General features: G+C 39.6%; 1 protein-coding gene across 1 annotated transcript in view; it reads left to right on the forward strand.

Moving 5' to 3' along the window:
- The first annotated feature begins 13,884 nt into the window (after positions 1 to 13,884).
- Positions 13,885 to 26,781, forward strand: part of arid5b (AT-rich interaction domain 5B) — a 176,041-nt gene continuing 163,144 nt past the window's right edge. Inside the window, exons 1-2 of the mRNA XM_060939591.1 lie at positions 13,885 to 13,995; positions 14,313 to 14,576. Of these exons, the coding sequence (XP_060795574.1) occupies positions 13,975 to 13,995; positions 14,313 to 14,576 (285 nt within the window). The 5' untranslated portion in view covers positions 13,885 to 13,974. The remainder of the gene's footprint in view (positions 13,996 to 14,312; positions 14,577 to 26,781) is intronic.

Genomic DNA, 26,781 nt, shown 5'->3' on the forward strand with positions numbered 1-26,781 from the left:
AATCACTGATCAATATTATGCCCATCAAGCTTTTTAGGGTCTACTTCCTGTTTGAGCCTAAGCACACCCCTTATATAATGTAATTGGAATTGAATTTGAAGTGATGTTATTTCTGTCAAGCAGATCCACTGCAAACTGTGTTGCCATCTTCAAGACATTGTCATTAGATGTTGTTACTTTTTGGACACTTTATGGAAAAGGTTCCTTTCTGGAACTTTAGGAATCAGAAAAGGGCCTAGCAAAAAATATGACTACTTTTTTGAACAGATGGTAGAGATTCTCCAAAAGTGAAATACTGATCATTATTGTTCCCATCAACCAATCACTGATCAAAGTTTCTGATGACTAACCACTGATCGCCATAGTTCCTGATGTCTAATCACTGATCATTATTGTTCCCATCGACCAATCACTGACCATTGTTTCTGATGACTAACCACTGATCACCATAGATCCTGATGACTAATCACTAATTGTAATTGTTCCCATCAACAAATCACTTCTCATAGTTACTGACAACTAACCACTGATCACCATAGCTCCTGATAACTAATCACTGATCATTATTATTCACATCAACCAATCACTTATAGTTGTTTATGACGACTAACCACTGATCACTGTGGTTCCTGATGACCAATCACTGATAATAGTTTATGACAACTAGCAACTGCTCACCATAATCCCTGATGACGAATCACTTATCATTATTTTCCATCGACCAATCACGGATCATTATTTCTTATGAATAATCACTGATAATGGTGTATGATGACTAATCACTGACCATTACTGATCACAATGATCGATCCCTGATCAACACAGCTCCTGATTACTGATCACTGATTATTATTATTATTATTATTATTATTATTATTATTATTATTATTATTATTCCCACATCCCACTGACCAATCACTGATAATTGTTTCTGAAGACTAATCACTGATAATCATTGATCCAATATATCAATCACTAATAGCCAAAGTTATTGATGACTATTCACTGATCATTGATGTTCCTATCGACCAATCACTGATAATATTTTATGATAACTAATCACTGGTTATTATTATTGCCATTATTCCCAATGACCAGTCACTGATGATTGTTTTGATAACTAATCACTGATCATTATTGATCACATTGATCAATCACTGATCACAATAGTTCCTGACAACTAATCACTGATCATAATGGTTCCATCGACCAATCACTTATCATAGTTTCTGACAACTAACAACTTATCACAATAGTTCATGGTGACTGATCACTATGAACAATCACTCATCATTGTTGTTAATGACTAATCACTTATCATTGTTCTTTCCACCAACCAATCACTGATAATTGTTTCTGACAACTAATCACTAATTGTTATTGATCCAAATTAATGAATCACTGATCACCATAGTCCCTGATTACTAATAACTGATTATGATTCTTCCCACTGACCAATCACTGATCATTGTTTATGATGACTAATCACTGATCATTATTGATCACATCGATCAATCACTGATCACCATAGTTCCTGATGACTAATAACTGAACATTATTGTTCCCATCGACCAAACACTGATCATCATTGTTCCTGATGACTAATCACTGATCATTATTGATCCAATCAATCACTGATCATTGTTTCTGACGACTAATGACTGATCATTATTGTTCCCATTGACCAATCACTGATCATTGTTCCCGGTGACTAATCAGTGATCATTATTGTTCCCATTGACTAATCACTGATCGCCATCGTTTCTGACGACTAACCACTGCTCACCATTGCTCCTGATGATTAATTACTGATCATTATTGTTCCCATCAACCAATCACTGATCATCATTGTCTGTCTGGCCTCCACACTAATTTGTTCTTCATTTTAAACTCTCTTCTTGCTGATATTTGCAAGTGTGAGCATGCGTGAGCTACATTCCACTGAAACTAGCTGGCAACACTAACTGCAGAGAGCTTAGTACTGTAATATAGTTTAATATCAGGCCATACAATAAATGCAGCTGTCCCAGTTTACCTGATTTCACCCTACATGAATGTGCACTGTGTGTGAGGTTGGCAGTTATATTCAGTCCCGCAATGACACCGCAGCTTGTCAGCAAACCCTTACAAGACTGCTGAAAGCATTGTGAAATCTATGAATGTTTGTTCAAGTCATATCCCGAGGCACCAAGGAGTGTTTGCTTTCATTGAAAGCTGAGCGTCAGAGGTGTATGTCAAAAGGCCTGGGAGGAAGTAACATGAAACAGGAGCAGGTAGCATAGATAACACAGATAAATGATTGAGAAATTTTAGACCACAATAAGCCAGCCCTGACTCTGCACTTAGCTCTGTGAAACGTGCGTTGTATAACAAGCCGAATAATGCATTTTTAATCTCAATCCTTAAAGCATGGGGCCTCCTCTGTAATGAATTGCATTATTACATGCAGGAGTTTGAATTATGCAGAGGCTTGAGTCGGCCTCGCGCTGTATGGTAATGACTTTATCCACTGCCTGCTCGGTTAGCATATTCATCCCTGTGCACAGAGGACAATCAATCTTGGCCATATCATAAAAAAATAAAACAATGGCTCCAATTAGCTCTGTTTCAAAGGAAGGGCCTTTAAGCAGTAATAGGATAAAATCCAATATGTGCCTGGATGATGGAGAGCGAGTGCAACTGTAGGAGTAGATGTGGATATTGATCTAATATTATCAGGCTGGTGTCATATTCTCTAAGCACACTGATGTTTGTCAGCAAATAGATTCATCTGACACAGTGAGGGAGGAAGAACATAGGGGGTGCTATTCCTCTTGAACAGTTTGTTGACACACAGTGTGTGCACATTTTATTTATATATATACATATATATATATATATATATATATATATATATATATATATATATATATATATATATATATATATGTGCGAAGATATGAAGTTTATCTTTGAGTGGTGAACATATTTCACGAGTGAGTTGAGTGAGTGAACGAGTTTCAACACAAGAAGATAAACATCATATCTTCAAGTCAGCACGTGATTTTCTTTTTATTATACAAACACATTCACAAACATAAAGTACCCAAATTTATCAAAACTATTCATCGATTTCCTCACAACTGACATATTGAAAAATATGTTATTCAATGTCCTGGATGTAGTTCGTATGAAAAATACAAGTGGCGATTTCCCAGTAAAACACTCATGTCTATATAATAAATATATGTACGTATGTGTATATATATTCTGTCCACATTTACTAGATATGAGCAATCGCACGCTCTGATTGGCTACTCTATTACTAGGCTATCAGCTCATATACCATGAGTAGAGAAAAACAAAATGGCGGAGCGTGTTGCTGAACGAACCAAGGACGAAATAAAAACTCTAGTCGAAAACAAAACACCAAAAAATACCTAAAAAAAGCAACAAAATATGGAATAAAAGTATTTGATGGTAAGAACGTATCATTTTTTTCAATAATAATTATTATTATAGCATTTTTCACAAATTGCTCCTGTCATTTTGCCAGTTTGTTTACATTCTTAGTGGAAATGATTTTGTCGGACGTTTTGTACAAGGTTTTTATTAATCGAATTTGCAAAAAATAAAAATGCTCTGTTTCTTAAAGTCCAGTGAATGTGGATAGAATAAAACAGTTATTCCACTCAGTCTCGCCCTACATGGTTTATAGTCGACTCAGTGCTACGCGCCTCGTCAGCTATCAGCTCATGTATGACTTGATTTTGTGGAATAACTGTTTATATATATATATATATATATATATATATATATATATATATATATATATATATATATATATATATACAGTGGGGCAAAAAAGTATTTAGTCAGCCACCAATTGTGCAAGTTCTCCAACTTAAAAAGATGAGAGAGGCCTGTAATTTTCATCATAGGTACACTTCAACTATGAGAGATAGAATGGGGGGAAAGAATCCAGGAAATCACATTGAAGGATTTTTAATGAATTAATTGGTAAATTACTCAGTAAAATAAGTATTTGGTCACCTACAAACAAGCAAGATTTCTGGCTCTCACAGACCTGTAACTTCTTCTTTAAGAGGCTCCTCTGTCCTCCACTCGTTACCTGTATTAATGGCACCTGTTTGAACTCGTTATCAGTATAAAAGACACCTGTCCACAACCTCAAACAGTCACACTCCAAACTCCACTATGGCCAAGACCAAAGAGCTGTCAAAGGACACCAGAAACAAAACTGTAGACCTGCACCAGGCTGGGAAGACTGAATCTGCAATAGGTAAGCAGCTTGGTGTGAAGAAATCAACTGTGGGAGCAATTATTAGAAAATGGAAGACATACAAGACCACTGATAATCTCCCTCGATCTGGGGCTCCATGCAAGATCTCACCCCGTGGGGTCAAAATGATCACAAGAACGGTGAGCAAAAATCCCAGAACCACACGGGGGGACCTAGTGAATGACCTGCAGAGAGCTGGGACCAAAGTAACAAAGGCTACCATCAGTAACACACTACGCCGCCAGGGACTCAAATCCTGCAGTGCCAGACGTGTCCCCCTGCTTAAGCCAGTACATGTCCAGGCCCGTCTGAAGTTTGCTAGAGAGGATTTGGATGATCCAGAAGAGGATTGGGAGAATGTCATATGGTCAGATGAAACCAAAATAGAACTTTTTGGTAAAAACTCAACTTGTGTTTGGAGGAGAAAGAATGCTGAGTTGCATCCAAAGAACACCATACCTACTGTGAAGCATGGGGGTGGAAACATCATGCTTTGGGGCTGTTTTTCTGCAAAGGGACCAGGACGACTGATCCGTGTAAAGGAAAGAATGAATGGGGCCATGTATCGTGAGATTTTGAGTGAAAACCTCCTTCCATCAGCAAGGGCATTGAAGATGAAACGTGGCTGGGTCTTTCAGCATGACAAGGATCCCAAGCACACCGCCCGGGCAATGAAGGAATGGCTTCGTAAGAAGCATTTCAAGGTCCTGGAGTGGCCTAGCCAGTCTCCAGATCTCAACCCCATAGAAAATCTTTGGAGGGAGTTGAAAGTCCGTGTTGCCCAGAGACAGCCCCAAAACATCACTGCTCTAGAGGAGATCTGCATGGAGGAATGGGCCAAAATACCAGCAACAGTGTGTGAAAACCTTGTGAAGACTTACAGAAAACGTTTGACCTCTGTCATTGCCAACAAAGGGTATATAACAAAGTATTGAGATGAACTTTTGTTATTGACTAAATACTTATTTTCCACCATAATTTGCAAATAAATTCTTTAAAAATCAGACAATGTGATTTTCTGGATTTTTTTTCTCATTCTGTCTCTCATAGTTGAAGTGTACCTATGATGAAAATTACAGGCCTCTCTCATCTTTTTAAGTGGGAGAACTTGCACAATTGGTGACTGACTAAATACTTTTTTGCCCCACTGTGTATATATATATATATATATATATATATATATATATATATATATATATATATATATATATATATATATATATATATATAAAATGTGTGTGTGTATACACTGCCTGGTCATAAAATCTCGATTTGTATTTAAATAAGCAAATACTGAAGAGCCTTTGATTGGATAATTACTGCATTGATTAATATGCTTCAAGATTGGACTCTGGAGCAACGGAAAAAGGTCATATGATCGGATGAGTCCAGATTGACCCTATTCCTGAGTGATAGGTGTGTCCGGGTAAGAAGGGAAGCTCGTGAAGCGATCACCCATCATGCAAAGAGGCGGCTGTACAAGCCCCTGGAGGCAGTGTTGTGATCTGGGGTGGCTTCAGTTGGTCAGGTCGAGGCTCAGCAGCGTTATGTGACGATAAAATGAAGTCAGCTGACGACCTGAATGTACCACAGAGTCCCGATCTTCACCCCATTGGAAGTCTTTGGGATGTGCTGGAGAAGACTTTACAGAGTGGTTCGACTCTCCAGTCGTTAAGACAAGATCTCAGGGAAAAATTAATATTAATGCAACTCTGGATGGATATAAATGTTGTGATGTTGCATAAAGTTGTTGAAACAATGCTATGGTGAATGTGCGCCATAATCAGAGCTAAAGGCCGTCCAATGAAATATTAGATTGTGCGATTTTTTTTGGGGGGGGGGCACTCAGTTTATATGCGAAAATGCTACTATTTTGCCTCTTTATTAACACATGATTATTCTTTACAAATTATATTACCAGCAATAACTTGAGTAAAATATTTTTGAGAAATAAGAGAAATGTTTACATGAATGAATTTCAGTATTCTTTAGTATTTGGTACATTCCCCGTTTTGTTTTATCGACAGTGTGCACTTGAGATGCATGGACTCCAAAAGCTTATGTAAAACCTGACAATTCATGTTAGATCAAATCCATTGGAGTGACATATGAACGCATGCTTCAGTGGAAGTTATAAAAAGGATAATCTTTTGAACAAAGGCGTTAGCATATTACTACTTATATTCTCACATAAGCAGTGCCCTCTGGAATTATTGCCCCCCGTAAAGATCAGTAAAAAGGGTGAGAAAAAAATCCACCTTTTGGTGAAGTCGCTTCATCTCACACTGAAGAAATGAGAAAAACCCAACCTTTAACTGAAAAATTTATTCAGACAAAAACAAATGTCCTGCTATTTCATGGAGTCCATGATGCTATGCACCCTAACAAGGTTTCCAGGGCCTTTGGAGGAAAAACAGCCCCCAAACATCACAGAACCTCCACCATATTTTACAGCTGGGATCGGGTTCTTTTCATTATAGCCACCCCTTATACGCCAAACCCACCTTAAGTGTTTATTGCCAAAAAGCTCCATTTTTGTTTCATCAGACCAGAGAACACGGTTCCAGTTAAAGTCGTAGTAGCATTTCACAAACTTCAGGCACTTACGTTTGTGGTTAACTGACAGAAAAGGCTTTTTCCTGGCAAACCTTCTAAATAATGTGTTGGCATGGAGGTGGAGTCTGATGGTGGTTTTGGAGACTTGGAAACCCCAAGATTTTACTTTTTCTTGTAATTCACCAACAGTGATCCTTGGAGACTTTTTTTTTTTTTTGCCTCTCTTACCCTCTTCCTCACTGTACATGGAGTAAAATAAACTTGGGTCCTCTTCCAGGAGTGTGTGTCACAGTTTCATTTGGTGTCTACTTTTTTATTATTATTATTATTGGTCTAACAGTAGAAATGGACATTTTCAGGCGAGTAGCTATTTTTATAACCGTTCCCTGACTTATGAAGGTCAACACATTTCTCCCTCTTTTGGTTCGTGTGTTCTCTTATCTTTCCCATGTTGATGGATGACGAAGGGAATCTGGCCTCTGTATTACTTCATATTTGTTGCCCAGTTAATCAGGAAGTCATGGATTACAGCTAGAAAGTTCCTACACACTCCAATCAACTCCAAAATACTGTACAATTTAAACGGGAATCAGTTACATTGTGTTCACTACAATATCCAGGGGTGTCAATAATAGTGGTACATGTGTTTTTGTTGAAAATAATTATGAATGAATGAATGAATTTATTTATTTCGAACATGTATAAAAATGTATGTAACTATTTGTACATACAAAAGAAAGAAAATGAAAAAAGTGACAAAAAAAAGAATAAATAAAATAACATAAAGAGCTAATACATTACAATACACCGCACATTGTTCGAAAAAGGAGTGGGAAGAAGTACAATACTTTTTTTAATTTCCCACCCCTTTTTAACTACCCCGAAATCCAAACTACATTAATACACCTATAAAAATATATACCATATATACACTTCATGATTATCCATATAAATATATAATTACAAAAATAAATATATACTACATACCATATCCATATCCATATACCTATATACATATACACATATACATACAAATATATATATATATATATATATATATATATATATATATATATATATATATATATATATATATACACACACATATACACATACATACACACATACATACATATATACATACATATACACACATTATACATACATATACATACATACATACATACATATATATATATATATATATATATATATATATATATATATATATACACATACATACACATACATACACAAACACACACACATATATATATATATATATATATATATATATATATATATATATATATATATATATATATATACATACACTTCATAAATATCTATATAAATATATAATTACAAAAAAATTATCTACTACATACTTATCCCTGTAAATATGAAGATATCTATCCCCATAAATAAATATATACCATATACTAAGCTAGTTCTCATATACTAAGCTAGTAATTATTGCTTGATGAGAGAGTTGGTTTTCTCTGAATAAATGGATTTCAAATAAAGCTTGGATTTTTCACATTTTTTTCAGTGAGAGATGAAGCAACTTCACCAAAAGGTGGATTTTTTTTCTGTTTTTTTTTTTTTGCTGGGGAGAGCAATAATTGTGAAGGCCATAGTGTGTGTGTATTACAAGAGTTTAATTAAAATAGAACAGAAACTGAAGTAATGCTACATACATACATACATACATACATACATACATACATACATACATACATACATACATACATAAGAATATTTTCCAAGAAGGAAATTGAAATAGCTCTTGGCATAAATATTTTTTTATTGCCCCTGCTGTTCATATGTACTTGTGTAATTTTAATAACATTATCATCAAGCAAAGTGCTATAAAGAAGGCTTGAAACATTGCGCCAGTGTTTCAACCAGGCGTAATTTTCCCCACAAACTCATCCGTCGTTCCACAAATTAAAGCCATCCATCCATGTGTTAATGATAGCCCTCCGTCAAATTGAGCTGATGACTATTGGTTTGCAGAGCCTCGCAGATAGACTAAGCCCCATTAGCAGGAGTATTTATGATCTCCTTATGCATGCGTTTGCGTTCGACAGCCATATTGTCTCGAGCTGAGGTGTTCCTCCTGAGCAAGCAGCAACCTGCAATTGATTTCAGAGAAACCTGCGAGGCAAATCATTTTGGAGAGAGAGAGAGCGTGTATACGGAGGAGTTGCTGGTTGTAATATCCTGCCTCTTGGTTCTCTGGGAAAAGATGAAGTGCAAGCAGGGCATGTGGTTCTCATCATTATTGTACAGAGAATAGCGCAAGTGCCAAATGGTGACATAGAATCATTTCAATTATCTTGAGAGGAGAAATTAGTCTTTCTAGTTAATGACCAAGAACGAGGAAAAGAAAATTAAACCAAACCACGTGTGTCCTCTTTTGACATGAAGCAGTACCTCTGTTTGCTTTAGAAGGTTGGGCTTTTCATTGCTCGCACTCAGTTGTGCTTTAGTTTATGTTGAAGATAACTGGAAGATAAGAGTCACTCATGGCTGCCTGTGAGGAATGTAATGTTATTGCTATTTTGGGGGGCACGACTGATCTATTGCATTTACTGCCTATTATCATTACATGCATAGATCATCTTGTTTGTGTGTGTCAGTGCATCCAAACACACACCAAAAAAGGAACAGATGGTGCTTATAAGCATGATTGATAAACGTTGTGTGCTTCCTGCACTGTCTTTTAACAGTAAATTGGTGCAGCGAGAGATTAGGAATATTTGGTTCCCATAGCTAATAAATAAATAAACAAGATGAAGATGAATGCAGAACGTGCAAGCTGTTCTCATCTGATCTTTCCCTTATATGGATTTTCTGTGGTCTGGCAACGCTGCTCTGCACATGTGCTTTAAACATATATTCATCTGTTCCTCAGATCTGGCAGCCTCTCTCTCTCTCTCTCTTTCCCCCTCCCTTTTTTCTAAAGACTGCTCAGTGGCCCCATTTCTAAAACCAATTGTTTGTGGGCGAGCAAGCGAAAATAGGCATTATTCGTTTCAAATTATCTATGCACTCAGGCATATAAGCCACTAATCTCTGGCAGACAACATATCAGGACACATGGCCGTTATATTTTTATCCTGTAACATAAAATGAATCTTAAAAAAAAAAAAATTACTGCCATGTTTTTTTTTCCCTTTTTTGCATGAAGCAAACTGTTGCTCTCTGAAATGCCTTCACCTGCAGAGTTCATGTGCAGTGACTGAGTGCACATGTTCAGAGATCAGTTCAATCTTCTGGGTGGAACTTGGACAAGGAGGGAAGGGGTGCAGTGCGCGATTCCTGCCACTGGCGGCGCTGTGGAGCATGGAGTGATTTGTCATTAATTTATGTTATCTCCAAAGGGGAGAAGAAAAAAAAATAAAAAATGCTGACATGCTTTTTGCTCCCATCCCTGAATTACCACCGGTGAGGTGAGCAGCATTTGCATGCCCTGCAGCAATCACTTCTGCATCAGGAATAAAAATAAAACGACTTTTCTCCCCCCCCCAACCAGTGTGTGAACAGGAGATGTTTTGAATTAGAAGAAAAAGCGTCCGAGGATTTTATTGAACTATAAATATGCAGGAAAACAATCATACATTTGTACTCTGTTTCAGTTCTCTTGACACCGAATCATAAATGTAGACATGGAGACAACATCCAACCATCCAACATAACTTATTGACAGACCATGCAAACACACACACACACACACACACACACTCACAGAAGAAATTCAGTTTTTCTTTTCTCCCTCCCCTACCAACTGCAAATGTGCCTCACAGCTCAGAAAGAAGGATTAGGCCATCAATCTACTCCACTCATATTGTCACCAGGCAGGAGAGACCCATGCGGCACGGCAGATACTGGAGCACACAGTCTGTAAGGCAAATTCTTCTTAACATTGTTGTCATCCTCATTTATTATAACGACAGGCCAAGCAATCAGGAGGGAGAACAATATTTAGAGCTGCTCGTAAAAGATGGCGTCTCAGCTTTTTTTGTGTGTGTGTGTGCCATAAATAGAGCACGCAGCTCGACTTCCACGGGCAACATTGTGGAATTTAACATTGGTGACCTACGTGGAGCCAGAAGAAGATAATTGATATGCATCATGAGATTAAGCGGTCAAGCTTACAATCTGACATTACTCTGTGTGCTCAATAAAATGGATAAATATACCATCCATCTATCTGATATCAATCCCTTTGCCTTTTACTGTCTGTGTAAGTACTGTATCTGAGTACTCCTCTTGGCCAGAGTTGCATATCACATCACATTTTGTTTTCATTTGCAATTTTAGTATCTCAGCCAATCATTGACTCGCATGTGCCAAATGCCTCAGTAAGTCAGTCCCTATGATGACACAAAGTCAAGGTAGGGGCCAGACTTAACCTCTGGTGTCAGTGTGTGTATATATATATATATATATATATATATATATATATATATATATATATATATGTGTGTGTGCATGTGTGTGTATGAGACAGAGCAATGGCTTACGCCTGTGCAGGATGATTGATGGTGTCGTTGAACACTCTTGCTATTACCGCTCACTGTCTCCAATAAAGGAGCTTAATCATTGCTTGACACACAGACTGCACCACGCCATCCACCAATCATAGGGCTGCCCATGCTATATTCTATCCACTGCTGTAAGGGATCATATTACACCGATTTGGCTTATTTGTAGGCTATTGTCTTGTTGCCAAACTTAATATAGACAGAGGCAATTGAAGCCTAACCTCAGCAGGATTAGGACTGTTTCTTTCTGAAGTATTTGTTTTTCTTTGAAAAGTGAGCTTGCCTGGAGTTCACTAAGGCTCAAACAATACATAAGTAACACTATTATCATTATTAGTTATTGATTTATATATATATATATATATATATATATATATATATATATATATATATATATATATATATATATATATATATATACACATTTTTTTCTTTCCATGTCTTCTGTAAAGCGAAATTTTAATAATAATTATTATTATTGCATCGTCATTATTATTATTAGTAGTTTATATATAATATATATCCATAAAATTATTTTTTCCCATCTCTTCTGTAAAGCAACCTTGGGATTGTGAAAGATGCAACAGAAATTTTTAATAATAATAATAATAATAATAAAAGTAATAATAATTATTAGGTATTGCATCGTCATCATTATTACTGTTGTTATTATTATTAGTTTATATATATATATATATATATATATATATATATATATATATATATATATGCACACACATATATGTATAATTTTTTTTTCCATTGCTTCTGTAGAGCGACCTTGGAATTGTGAATGGTGCAATAGAAATTTTAATAATAATAATAATAATTTTATTATTAGTAGCAGTTATTGCATCATCATTGTTGTTATTATTATTAATATTAGTAATAGTAGTAGTTATTGCATTATTATTATTTGTAACAGTATTAGCTGTAGTCGTATTGTGGTTGTGTTATGTTATCTGAATGTTTTAAAAATAAAAGCAAATGACGTAAAATTAATAATGACAAAAAGTCTATATCCTTGTTCGAGCCTTCAGTTCCTCCTATAACTGAAACCCAGCACACTGTCACAGCACACTCAGCTCATCACAAACAGGCACAGCACACTGACATTTCAACAGCAACTACATTTATTTCAAACTTTCTGAGGCTGCACATCAAGTTTGTTTTTTGATTATTCCCCTTGAATTCTCTTTCTGCTCTTTAATTCAATAACGCCCTCTCATGCTCTTTAGTACGCTCATATGTAGTATGCGGGTTTGGCCGTTGCCATGGCGACGTGCTATTTATACACACGGCGGATTATTTTGACCCACTGTTTAGCGCTGTAGTATTGGGGGGGTTCACGGCCACGTACCATTTCACCATTTCTCACTTTTAACTCACTTTTGTTCCTCCTAATAGTAGTTCAAGCCTTTTTTTTTTTTTTGGGTTGAAAATTTCTCATGACCGCCGTCCAGTCCATAATTACAAAGCTCTCCTCGTGACTGGAGATAAAACACTGCAATAAGGCATAAAGAGCTGACGTCAATGTTACTTCCTGTAATGATAAAGCTGGGGCTAGACAGGGCAACTTTTCTTCATGGCGGCGCTAAATCATTTTTCAGAGCTGCTCGAGCTTTGGGGGAGAAAGAAAAAAAAGAAGAAGAAGAAGAAATAACTCGATATGGTTTTGGTGTGCATGAGCTCAGATGTGTTTTGAGTTATCTCGTAGAGCATTTCGTCAAAAAAAAAAAATACAACCCAGACATGTCAGAAATCAAATCGACGCCGAATAAGTCAATCATCGCGAATAAAACCTGCGAATTCTGCGGCGATAAACACGGTCAACCCCCCGCTGCTGTTTGCGCGATGCTAATAACACACGCGCCTCAATGACATTGTTATCATTTGCGCATTAGCATAACGACCCAAGGCTCATGAATAAATAAACCCAGCCGACGTCTTCTCAGAGCTCCGTGAGACGCCGAAAACAAGATCTCTTCGGTGTAAATAAAGACAAATAAGAAGGAAAAACCCGGTCGCAGAAAAGAAAGCAGAAGTGCGCGTCTGAATCTCTGCAGCTCTGCAGGAAATGTTCTTTCTATTACACATCCAAACGACCCCAGCGACAGGTCCTGGCAGAGACATAAAACTGTTCGGTTACATTCCGAGATATTTTCAACACATCGAAGGTTTTAAAATTCCAACTCGGACTTATTCCGGGCTATATTTGCTCGTGTGATCGTGCCCAGGTGTGATATTCGAGTAAAACCGACGGGGTTATTTTTAAAGCCGTGTGTATGAGAGGACAGGGTCGGGCAGGGTGCGTGTCGGTACCGTGTTTTATATTTAATATGAACGTTTTGTCAGCGAAGCGTTTGGGAAATCATTCGAACCGAACCGTGGACGTTGGGAAAAATATTACATGGTAAAAGCGTACATTTTTTGTGCACGGAATTCCTGAGGAATCGGTTTCATATTGAGGCTCGGTGAAGCACCAGGCGCTCGGATATTTTGTCCTTCCAGGACCTGCGGGCAATCCATTCAAGCCAACAAGTTTGGAGAGAATGTTGAGTTTAATCAATTCAGAGCGTCGAGATGGAGCCCAACTCACTCACGGTATCATCAGCCACTCCGCTTTTATTTCCCTTTTCCACATCACTCACTCACACACTCACTCAGACACTCAGACACACACTGTAGTTTATCTCTGAGCCTTGTATCTTGTGTTGATATCGAGTCGTTAGAGGAAACTTGGAGACAAGTTTAATATTATTGAGATTTTCATGATTAAAGGTGCTGTGCGTTGTGGTTTGTTTTGGTCGCGCGCGCCGTTGCTCCGTGTTTACTGTTATGTTGTTGTGTTGTGCTGTAGCTCCATAAGAAACACTGACTGGCTGCTGAAATTAATGACTTGTCGTGTGCTGTTTCCGCAGTGGGTCGGCTCACCTTGTGGCTTGCACGGACCGTACATTTTCTACAAAGCGTTTCGGTTCCACCTCGACCAGAAGGAGGCCAAGGCAAGAATATTATCTCTGGGCGATTTCTTCTTCGTGCGCTGTAAACCGGAGGACCCGGTGTGTATCGCCGAGCTGCAGCTGCTCTGGGAAGAAAGGACAAGCAAGCAACTTTTATCCAGCTCCAAACTTTATTTTCTGCCAGAAGATACTCCCCAGGGAAGGGCTGTCAGTCACGGAGAGGTAAGGACGTTATTATTATTGAAAGCCATGCTTCATTTCCTGTTTGTTTTTCTCCCCACGTCAGTGTGAAAACCGAGCTGTTATTTTGTATCTATTCCGCTTTGTCGCGAGCTGATTTCCTTTCATTCAATCGGGAGCGCGCATTCCGACCACAACAAGCTTCAAGTCTGTTATTACTATTATTATTACTATGCTATAAAATAGTAATAACGTACAGGCTCTGAATGAGATGTAGATTTTGATAGTGTACCTGTGTAGCATGAAAAACTAAAGCGGCTGTAGTGGTGGTGGTGGTGGTGCGGTGTGAAAGTTCTCACCATATATATATATATATATATATAATATATATATATATATATATATATATTTTTTTTTTTTTTTTTTTTGCATGCCTCATCAGATAAATACACCAGTGCGGAAATTGCGAAAGCCTATTCTGCTATGCTCTCTCTCTCTCTCTCTCTCTCTCTCTCTCTCTCTCTCGATGAGGTAATACAGTATTTCCAGTCCTCTCATAAACCTACACATATTGTCGATTTGGCAGAACAGGAAAAAAAAAAAAATGCGCGTGCATGAGGCATGAGGCATGAGGCAGGCGCTCGTGCCCGGTATGGTGTGAAAAATGCTGGCTTTGTAGGCTTTTTGTAGCTTCATCATACTGTACGCGTGTATAAATAGATCTATAAGGAGGAAAGTGAAAAAGGTTATTTAAAAAAAAAAAAAAAAAGGAGGTTAGATGCTGTGGTATACGTTTTAGATTTGCACGGATTAATAATGGCAGAGTGATAAAGGCAGCGGTGGCGCGCGATGACATTTATGAAGGTTATTGTTGTCCAGAATGCTGCTGCTGCTGCAGCTTTCTTTTGGTCTGTGCACACATCCGAGCAAAAAAAAAAAAGAGAGAGAGAGAGAGAAAAAAAGGAATGCAGGTTGTGTTTGTGACTGGAATTGAAGCCATCGGGCGATCAAGAGATAGATTATGTTTTTAATATTTCATATGCCTTTGATCCCTTGCACGCGCTGCAGTATGCAATTGTTGTTGTTGTTGTTGTTGATGAGGCAGCTGCCTGTTTACACAGCTAATATCACTCATTAATGTTAATGGAATGGCGGTCTAGCCTGTCTGTTATTCTCTCTCTCTCTCTCTCTCTCTCTCTCTCTCTCTCTCTCTCAGTGTAAATGAGTGAATTAAATAAAATAATAAATCACCTCTTCCTTTTGGTTAAACTTTCATTCTTTCATTGCATGCTTTCCAGCGCCCTAGAAGCAGGGTATCACGTTTCCTTTTTCATAATAAGCAACAGGTTTTTTTTTTTTTTTTCCCTCGTTCAACGTCAAGGTTGCTGCGTAAACGCGTTCGTGAATGCGCAGGTTACGCAAACAGCGCACAGCGGCGACCTTGAGCGCGCGCTGTTTACGCAACGTAACGAGGCGGAATGAAGGTGAAAAAAAAACAACACCAAAAAAAAATCCCCACCGCTATTCGACTTAACGCTCTGTTTGTTCAGTTGATCAGGGACCCTGTCCTCTTTATACACACACACACACACACACACACACACTTTTCTCTGCCTAGGTTGCCAGATTGGAGAGACAGTTTCCAGCTCAATACACACTTTAAAACCCATCCAACTATGTAACTCAGTCCAAACTGTAACCGTGCCAAGTGAATGTTAAACTATGGACACACTGTAGTTATGGCCTATAGAAATCAGTTTAAGCACGGTCACCGGGTCTGGATCGATGGACTGTCCTCCAGGCAAAAATGCACACATCGAATTCGAAATTATATTGGCACTTTTGTTTTGCGGGGCGGCACGGTGGTGTAGTGGTTAGCGCTGTCGCCTCACAGCAAGAAGGTCCGGGTTCGAGCCCCGTGGCCGGCGAGGGCCTTCTCCCCGTGTCCGCGTGGGTTTCCTCCGGGTGCTCCGGTTTCCCCGACAGTCCAAAGACATGCAGGTTAGGTTAACCGGTGACTCTAAATTGACCGTGAGTGTGAATGGTTGTCTGTGTCTATGTGTCAGCCCTGTGATGACCTGGCGACTTGTCCAGGGTGTACCCCGCCTTTCACCCGTAGTCAGCTGGGATAGGCTCCAGCTTGCCCGTGACCCTGTAGAACAGGATAAAGCAGCCAGAGACGATGAGTTGAGACTTTTGTTTTGCGATCAAAATATACCCGCCTAAAAGAACAGGAGCGCCCACCCACGACAATCTGGCAACTCCTATCGCCCTCCTTCACTTATTCATTCACTGAGAGCAAGGTGAACTATTTGCTTTTCAAATTTATTACTCATACATGACTGCCCGCTGATCTTGAGACGGCAAGCCAGATAGAATTACGAGCCCAAGGACAACGGCTCGACTTTTAGCCGTTGAACAACACGGCATCCTGAAAGCGATTTGTTTCGAAGAGAACTCAGTCATGTTAAGTCATGTGGCATGGCCTGTTTGTTTAAGTTCTAGCATTCGATCCCGATTGTGAAAGGGGGGAAAAAGAAAAGAGTTAAAGGATGTTGCTTTGTGCTTGCTGTCCTTTATGTAGTTGTTAAATGAGACGCGCAACATTTAAATAACAATGAGGCGCAGTGTCAGCCCAGCCACCTGCAGTAAGATGAGCCTGCTAACGCTTACACCTTCCCAAGGCCAACGCGCTCAGCTCAGTGTCCAATTAAATTGCATTTGCATTCACATTTCACACAAAGTTACCAAAACTCCTTTCGCATAAGGTCATATTGTTTGTAGAAAACAGGAAGGGCACTGCAACAGAATTATCCCTCCTTATTGTTTTGCACGGCCCAGGAACATCTTGTCCTGGGGATGAAGGACAGACAGAGACATTTCTGCTGATACGTCCTTTGTGCGTCTGCTTTTTAGGGCGAGAACTCAATTCTGTCGTGCCACAGTGGAAATGATAACCAGCTTTCGCTTAAAATAACTGCCAGTGTGTTAATGTTCACAGTGTGTGTGTGTGTGTGAGAGAAAGAAAGAGCGAGCGAGAAAGAGATCAGTAAAACATTGATGATTCCTGGTACACTGTACTTCCAGATGCATTTTTGTTTCTACACCCAGGTGATGTAATTTCCCTTCTGACTGGAGTTAGTCATTCATTAAAGGACAGCAATGTGGTGGCTGGTCTGCAGTATTCTCTCTCTCTCTCTTTCTCTCTCTCTCTCTGGCAGTGGGCCTACAAAATTTAACACTCAGGCCTTGAGCCTAGAGAGGGCAACATTACACTCCGGTTCAGCCTTGTGCCTTTCTTACTTTGTGGAGCCGACTGCGTGCGCTGTCTGTGTCTTATTCACAAGCTGCTTTGCTTCTCTCATTATTTTCCTCCGTGCCTTTTCATCTATCTGAATTGGATCTCTCCTTAAGCATAAGTTTGTGCCCTTTTGTTATTGTTTTTAAATGAGCCGTGCGCGTATATGTGTGTGTGGGTATGCGTGTTTCTTTTTTCTTTGTGTTTCTGATTACGCTTCGGCGCAGAATACTTCTAATTTCAAAAGATTTTTTTTTTGGTAGAGCGCACAAGCCGACTCCCACAGCAGGCTTTCCCCCCTCCCCTCCCCTCCCCTCCCCTCCCCGCCCCTCCCTTCCCATGTATTTAATTGGACCCAGTTGTTCTGCAGCTTTGTTGCTCCGTCGCTCATAATATCTGTGTTTTGGCAAGAGAAAAAGCAGCATCGTCGCTGGCAATAGCACCGATGTGACATCAGGGCAGGTCTTAATGGGGTTTACGCATTATAAATAGGTTCCATATCAGATTCCAGCAAGCACCGAGCGTGCGCATTGTGCGCGCCTGCCGTAGTTTGCATAACCACATGTGCGTCGACACATGTACACTATGGATTGATAGCACACACGGATTTGCATATAATCCCCGTCTTGTTCAGGAACTGGATCTAGGGAACGGTGCTCATATCCAATTGAGTTACTTCTCTCCTCTGTTATTTGGATGACAAAACAGTTGGGCTCGTGAGCGGGGGCTGCTGCAGAGGTGCCGCGTGGCCGAGATCCAAACCCAACTTTTGTGCCTGGCAGAAGTCCAGTGTTTCTGTTTTGGATGCCTGGGACATATTTATAGTTCAAATGAGATCATCAGTCTCTTTCCTTTTTGCTCCTTCCTCCCTCCTTCCTTCTCTCTCTCTCTCTCTCTCTCTCTCAGAAGGTAACATTCTTCAACATGATGTTTGCGCTTCTCGTCAGCTGGAGAATGTGACCCATGTTCACTTGTTAAATGGCATGTCACAGCCAAACCGGCTGAGTTCCTGACTTCCTTAACATAACTCTCCGTAATGGTGGTTGTGCATTAACCAAGGGTTGACTGTAAAAGAAAACAGTTTTGCTATCAAGTCGTTACTTGCTGTTTTCCACCCTTGGGCGTTGGGAGAATGCATTTGCATCACACATCGCTTGTGTTTCATGACAATTAGATTTCATTTGGTTGTGTGGTGTCATCATATTTCACTGCAAGCCATCCTGAGGACTCGCTCTGCGTTCCCATTCAAATTCACCCCAATTAGGATTTTCAGTTGAGTGGAATTGGATACAAAACACTTCATTTTACATATTGTTGTTTTAAGGAGCTGAGTTTTGAAAGGGCTGGGCTGGTTTATCGTTTTGTTTTACCGCTGAATTTTACACCACAGCACCAATGAATTTTCCAGAACAGCAGCTCTGACAGTCGTGCCGGCTGTAATTCAAAGGGTTTCTATTCATCTCCCGGTTGTAATATATTGCCGTTTCTGAAGTAACAACACATCCACTGGGATTTGTATCATGTGCGATATTATAGTCTTAAGACTAATACTGTAATAAGCAGGGGGGGAAAAAAATGCGTCGGCGTTTAAAAGAAAAACGTCTGATTGATATGGCAGCGTGTTCCATAAGGAGATGATTGTTTAATAGTTTTTGTGCTTTCTGACAGGCTGTGTTTTTTTTGTCTTATTACATTCAAGAGAGAGAAAAAGAAGGGCTTGGAAGGAAACAACTGTTTATAGGTGCTATAATTGTGTCCTGCTGTAAGTCAGCGATACAGGAACTTGTTTCGCAGACGTTCCACATTAACACGAAATGGCACTATGAACAGTTCGGAACTATGGCGTGTCATTCTTTAATGAATGAAAACATTTAATTGTTGGAAAATTGCTCTCGTAGAAGAGGAATAGAATGCGGAATAGGATATGTTATTGGAAACTAATAACCGTTTTGTGGTCACAGTGACTCTGATTCATAGTAGGCCGCATTACACTGCCGAGTCCTGGATTATGTTGCTGTAAGAGCACCATGTTTTAATCCTTATGTTCTGCACAGGCTGCTTGGCTTGTTTGCTCGGATACCCCAGTATATTAGCTTTTTGTTACTTTTTAAACATGTTGAATTGATTAACTTGAGCAGGGAGAAAAAAGTTCATTTAACTTTAAGCTTTACCCAAAAAACCACCCCAGCTTCCTCTGAATCCATGAGGCCCATTTTTCATCTTCCCGGGTCAATAATTCAATAGTTGCACGAGCAGGTGGACAAATCTGCAGTGACCTGGGGAATTCCTGGCATGACCCGTCGACTCAGTGGAGTGAGACGCACTCGGCGCGACGCTATCCGAAGGCCTTCGCCAAACCAACCCCCCACCGTCAAAGTCTAATTACAAGGAGCTGATTGTTGTAACCCACAAGCCCAAACCGAAAACATGGCAACCGTTTAACGAACAGAATTAATCATCGTCATAGTCTCGCTCAATAACAGAAGGTAAACAAAGCTGCATATATCTCTCTTTCCACTGTAAACGTACATCGTGTTATTCATGACATCACTGTCAATATTGCCAGCTGTTGCCATGGCAGTAATAAAGTTGAGTTGAACGAAGCTCGTCGGCGTTCTCAGAACTTCAGAACCCCTGCAGATCGAACGACGCGCTTTAAACCTTGAAGAATTTGGACCGAGGACCAGGTCGCCATCAGACGGCTTCAGAAACATTTTAACGAAGAAGAAAAAGCAGCTTTATTTGTCACATGCGCACTCAAGCACAGTGAAATTCATCCTCTGCATTTAACTTATCCGAAGCACTGAACACACGCAAGTGAGCAATGAGTACACACACACATACCCAGAGCAGTGGGCAGCGACACTATAGCGCCCAGGGAGCAGTTGGGGGTGAGGTGCCTCGCTCAAGGGCACTTCAGCCCAAGGCCGCCCCATGTTAACTGCTGATGAAGTATTATGGCCTCTGCATGCTCTTGCGACAAGGCTTTCGCAGATAGCTTTTCGCAGACAGTTGTAATTTATCGTTGAGCGGGGAGTAATAGGCGTGCGCGATGTTATTCACCGCCACAACGCAAGGGGGCGCGAAGTCGCGAAATCGCTAGGAGTAGTTGGTGGGTGTGGTTAGTGGAGTGTTTATCCTCCGGTTACTTACTAGAACTGGAGTCGTATAGATGTACGTACTTCCTCACTTCCTCGATCAACCGCTCTTCGTGCTGCTCCATCTTCGCTCGTGTTTTTAAAAATGGCGGTCGTGAAAACAAAACAAACCGGGAAAGTAGGGAAGCGGAAGTGCGTGTACAGCGGATGTAGAGTGGACCAATCAGAGCCCTCTTGTCTGCGACGCTGTCTGCGAGGCTTCTGCGGTGGTCACAATTTTTGGGAGGTGCGCGCAGAGCGTCTGCGAAGGTGGGGGGCTACGCAGACGCTATCTGCGGCGTCTTCTGCGAGGACTGGGTTGTCAGCATAAATTGGCCTTTACTCTTCAAAACACTTGTTAGGTTCTAATGTCAGTATTTTTATTCATTTGTTATTGGTCCTTTCTAACTAGCAGGTCAATAAGTCAAAACTAATGGATCGGTGGTAATACTGTGTCATTATCTATCTATCTATCTATCTATCTATCTATCTATCTATCTATCTATCTATCTATCTATCTATCTATAGATCGATCGATCGATCGAGGTTTTATAGAATTTCTTTAAAAGTGTCTCATGATAGATAGATAGATAGATAGATAGATAGATAGAAACATCGCTAAATAGAAAAAACAAACTAAATCAAGTCAATATTTGGCTCAGTGTCATACAGTTTTATGAGAAAATTGGCTCTTAAGTATTACATTTCTCTGTAACATAAATTTTTCTGTCGAAAGAAAATTTGAAAACCTCAAATCTGCTCTTTAATGCTGAAGACATCTAAAACAAACTTTGTATAAAACCCTATGGTGGCTAAGACTTTTGCACAGTACTATAGATACTGTGTGTGTATCTCATTCATTCTCATTATCTCTAGCCGCTTTATCCTGTTCTACAGGGTCGCAGGCAAGCTGGAGCCTATCCCAGCTGACTACGGGCGAAAGGCGGGGTACACCCTGGACAAGTCGCCAGGTCATCACAGGGCCGACACATAGACACAGACAACCATTCACACTCACATTATATACAGTATTGTGCAAAAGTCTTAGGCCCGCTACTTTTTTTCAGACAAACTTTGTTATAGATTTCTATTTTATGACTTATACATTAGGGTGGCACGGTGGTGTAGCGGTTAGCACTGTTGCCTCATAGCAAGAAGGTCCTGGGTTCGAGCCCAGCGGCCGGCAAGGGCCTTTCTGTGTGGAGTTTGCATGTTCTCCCCGTGTCCGCGTGGGTTTCCTCCAGGTGCTCCGGTTTCCTCCAGAAACATGCAGGTTAGGCTAATTTGTGGCTCTAAATTGAGTGTGAGTGGTTGTTTGTCTCTGTGTGTCAGCCCTGCGATGACCTGGCACTTGTCCAGGGTGTACCCTGCCTCTCGCTCATAGTCAGCTGGGATAGGCTGCAGCTTGCCTGCGACCCTGTAGAACAGGATAAAGCGGCTAGAGATAATGGATGGATGGACTTGTACATTATCGAGTCGGTACAAAAACATTTTAGTTCCAAACGTTCGTTCTCCAGCACAAAATTAAATATTACAGAAAAGAAAAAAAGTTTGTATCTGAGCAGCATGTTACATAAGAGCACTTTTCAGTTTAAAAAAGAAAACATAATGAAGGCTAATGGGTTTTGGTGCAAAATGAAGAAGCGAGTGCGACAGTCAAAGCGTCCAGAAGAACTGCGGCTGGTTCTGTAAGATGCTCAATAAAACCTACAGCTCATTTCCGCATAAAACTGCACTCATTGTATTGTACCTGAGACTACTATTTTTTAAAGCAAAGGGTCGTCTCACGCCAAATATTGACTCTGTTCAATTTATTATGGCTTACTGTTTATAGTATTTATTTAATGTCGGAACATTTCATTTCATTTCATGATTTTTAAGCCATTTTTGGTCGACAGCATTTCTTTCCATGTGCCGAAGACTTTTGCACAGCACCGTATGTATTGAGAAAGAGTATTACCAAAGGTGTACTGTGAAACAGATGTATATTTTTCTTCCTGAATCCTCATTATTTCAATATTTTAAACCAATAAGTGTAGGAAATGTCTAAACAAGATTTGCAGTCCAAGCCAGAGCTCAGAGTCTGATCTTCAAAGCGGTGTAATGTTTGCTGTGTCGCCATTAGGATTAACAGCGTTTGACCCACTTAGCTTTATAGGGGCATGGAAACAGATGCCTTTGCGCTTAAGTGGTTATTGTGCACAGAAGCCTGTGCCTCTCCGCCACACCGCAATAACTTTAAGGTGCGTTAACTTTAAGAGTCGCCGATTCCGTTTGCAGGAAGAAGCAAATATGTTGTTTAGACTGCAGGAACCTTCGGACGTCGAGGAGGAACGCTGTCTAAACCCTTTGGAATGCGTATATCTCTGTGCATGGAAAAATGAAGATGACACATAATCATATAACAACTTGGCTGCTTTTATTAAAAATGATCTTTTGTGCTGTTCGGAGTCTCCGTGCTGTATGAAATGAAAAAAAAGATCATAATATTAATATTTACAAAAGTGACATTCACTCGAATTTGCATTCTTTGCAGGTTTTGAAAAAAATGAAACCCGACAGACAGAAAATGATTGAAGTTGTAACCTTTCTTTTTGATCCTGTGAGATATTATTCATCATGCGATATTTGAGAAATGGACTAATATCCACAGACCGTCCAGAAACACAAGTTATGAAATATTGTCATGTATACACAGTTCATAATTCACAATTATTCTACGAAATCGAGTCGTACATGAGCTGATAGCTGTAAGCCATGTACGATGAGATTGAGTAGAATAACTGTTTTATTCTATCCACATTCACTGGATTTTGAGAAACGGAGCATTTTTATTTTTATTTTTTGCAAATTCAATAAATAAAAACTTTATACGAAACGTCCGACAAAATCATTTCCGCTTAGTCGGACTTCTTAAAAACCTATCGATGGCTAAACGAATTGACTTTAGTGTTGTTTTTTTGTACCAAGTGCCGTCTTGCTGTCGCGCCGAAGTGTAGAATAGCTTTAGACATTTCTTTAATTCTTCCTTGAACATTTCAGTTCTGTAATTTTCAAACTTCTTTGAGCTTTCGAACCAGTCTAAAAAAATTCAACAAATTTTAATATTTAATGATGAAGAATGTAAACAAAGCGGCGAAGTGACTGGAGCAATTTGTGAAAAATGCTATAATAATACAACCCCGACTCCAAAAAAGTTGGGACAAAGTACAAATTGTAAATAAAAACGGAATGCGATAATTTACAAATCTCAAAAACTGATATTGTATTCGCAATAGAACATCGACAACATATCAAATGTCGAAAGTGAGACATTTTGAAATTTCATGCCAAATATTGACTCATTTGAAATTTCATGACAGCAACACATCTCAAAAAAGTTGGGACAGGGGCAATAAGAGGCTGGAAAAGTTAAAGGTACAAAAAAGGAACAGCTGGAGGACCAAATTGCAACTCATTAGGTCAATTGGCAATAGGTCATTAACATGACTGGGTATAAAAAGAGCATCTTGGAGTGGCAGCGGCTCTCAGAAGTAAAGATGGGAAGAGGATCACCAATCCCCCTAATTCTGCACCGACAAATAGTGGAGCAATATCAGAAAGGAGTTCGACAGTGTAAAATTGCAAAGAGTTTGAACATATCATCATCTACAGTGCATAATATCATCAAAAGATTCAGAGAATCTGGAAGAATCTCTGTGCGTAAGGGTCAAGGCCGGAAAACCATACTGGGTGCCCGTGATCTTCGGGCCCTTAGACGGCACTGCATCACATACAGGCATGCTTCTGTATTGGAAATCACAAAATGGGCTCAGGAATATTTCCAGAGAACATTATCTGTGAACACAATTCACCGTGCCATCCCCCGTTGCCAGCTAAAACTCTATAGTTCAAAGAAGAAGCCGTATCTAAACATGATCCAGAAGCGCAGATGTCTTCTCTGGGCCAAGGCTCATTTAAAATGGACTGTGGCAAAGTGGAAAACTGTTCTGTGGTCAGACGAATCAAAATTTGAAGTTCTTTATGGAAATCAGGGACGCCGTGTCATTCGGACTAAAGAGGAGAAGGACGACCCAAGTTGTTATCAGCGCTCAGTTCAGAAGCCTGCATCTCTGATGGTATGGGGTTGCATTAGTGCGTGTGGCATGGGCAGCTTACACATCTGGAAAGACACCATCAATGCTGAAAGGTATATCCAGGTTCTAGAGCAACATATGCTCCCATCCAGACGACGTCTCTTTCAGGGAAGACCTTGCATTTTCCAACATGACAATGCCAAACCACATACTGCATCAATTACAGCATCATGGCTGAGTAGAAGAAGGGTCCGGGTACTGAACTGGCCAGCCTGCAGTCCAGATCTTTCACCCATAGAAAACATTTGGTGCATCATAAAACGGAAGATACGACAAAAAAGACCTAAGACAGTTGAGCAACTAGAATCCTACATTAGACAAGAATGGGTTAACATTCCTATCCCTAAACTTGAGCAACTTGTCTCCTCAGTCCCCAGACGTGTACAGACTGTTGTAAAGAGAAAAGGGGATGTCTCACAGTGGGAAACATGGCCTTGTCCCACCTTTTTTGAGATGTGGTGTTGTCATGAAATTTAAAATCACCTAATTTTTCTCTTTAAATGATACATTTTCTCAGTTTAAACATTTGATATGTCATCTATGTTCTATTCTGAATAAAATATGGAATTTTGAAACTTCCACATCATTGCATTCCGTTTTTATTTACAATTTGTACTTTGTCCCAACTTTTTTGGAATCGGGGTTGTAATTCTTGAAAAATAAAAAAAAAGATATGTTCTTACCATCAAATACTTACGTTCCTTATTTTGTTGCTTTTGGGTTTTTTTCCTGGGGTTTTTATTTCGTCCTCGGTTAGTTCAGCAACACGCTCTGCCATTTTGTTTTTCTCTACTCATGGTATATGAGCTGATATCCTAGTAGTAGAGTAGCCAATCAGAGCACGCGATTGCTCATATCCAGTGAATGTGGAGAGAATAATCAGTACTAGAGTATCATGCAGATGAAACAGTGTTGTGTATGGATAAGGTTTTGAGGGATTTTTTTTTTTTGAGTTTTTTTTAATTAATCCCCAGGATTCTGGACCGAATATGTGATATTGTAATACAGAGCTAGGTGTAATATAAGTTATGCAATCTATAAGTTATGTAACAATCTGTTCACTGATTGCATTTTTTTTTTATTGCGCTTTATATAAAGACAGCAGGAATGTCCATATGAGTCAGCTTTATTCAGAAGGCTTTTATTCATTTTACTAGGACAGTGGGCTCTACTGTTGGAAGCAAAAGATGTTACACCGGTGCGATGATTCAACAATACTAAATGCATATGGTTTAATCAGATGTTAGTGCCAAGAGAACGCTTGACTAGAAAGCAGGCATTCTTTGCGATGTGTGTCTGCTTTTATTGGGTCATGGCTCAAAAATGTCACACGGGCAGGAAGATGTGAGTGGCTCTGAAACACTATGAAAAAAGATCATGCGGAAGACAAATACAGACACATCTCTCCACCAGAGCAGACATGTATACAGTGTCTTGCAAAAGTATTCCCCCCCCCCCGGTGTTCGTCCTGTTGTGTCGCATTACAAGCCGGAATTAAAATGGATTTTTGGAAGGTTAGCGCCATTTGATTTACACAACACGCCTACCACTTTAAAGGTGAAAATTGTTGATTTATTGTGACACAAACAATAATTAAGATGAAAATAAAGAAATCTGGAGTGTGCATAGGTATTCACCCCCTTTCGTATGAAACCCCTAAATAAGAGCTGCTCCAA

This window comes from Neoarius graeffei, chromosome 14 (genome assembly GCF_027579695.1).
Source record: "Neoarius graeffei isolate fNeoGra1 chromosome 14, fNeoGra1.pri, whole genome shotgun sequence".
In the NCBI taxonomy this organism is placed as follows: domain Eukaryota; kingdom Metazoa; phylum Chordata; class Actinopteri; order Siluriformes; family Ariidae; genus Neoarius; species Neoarius graeffei.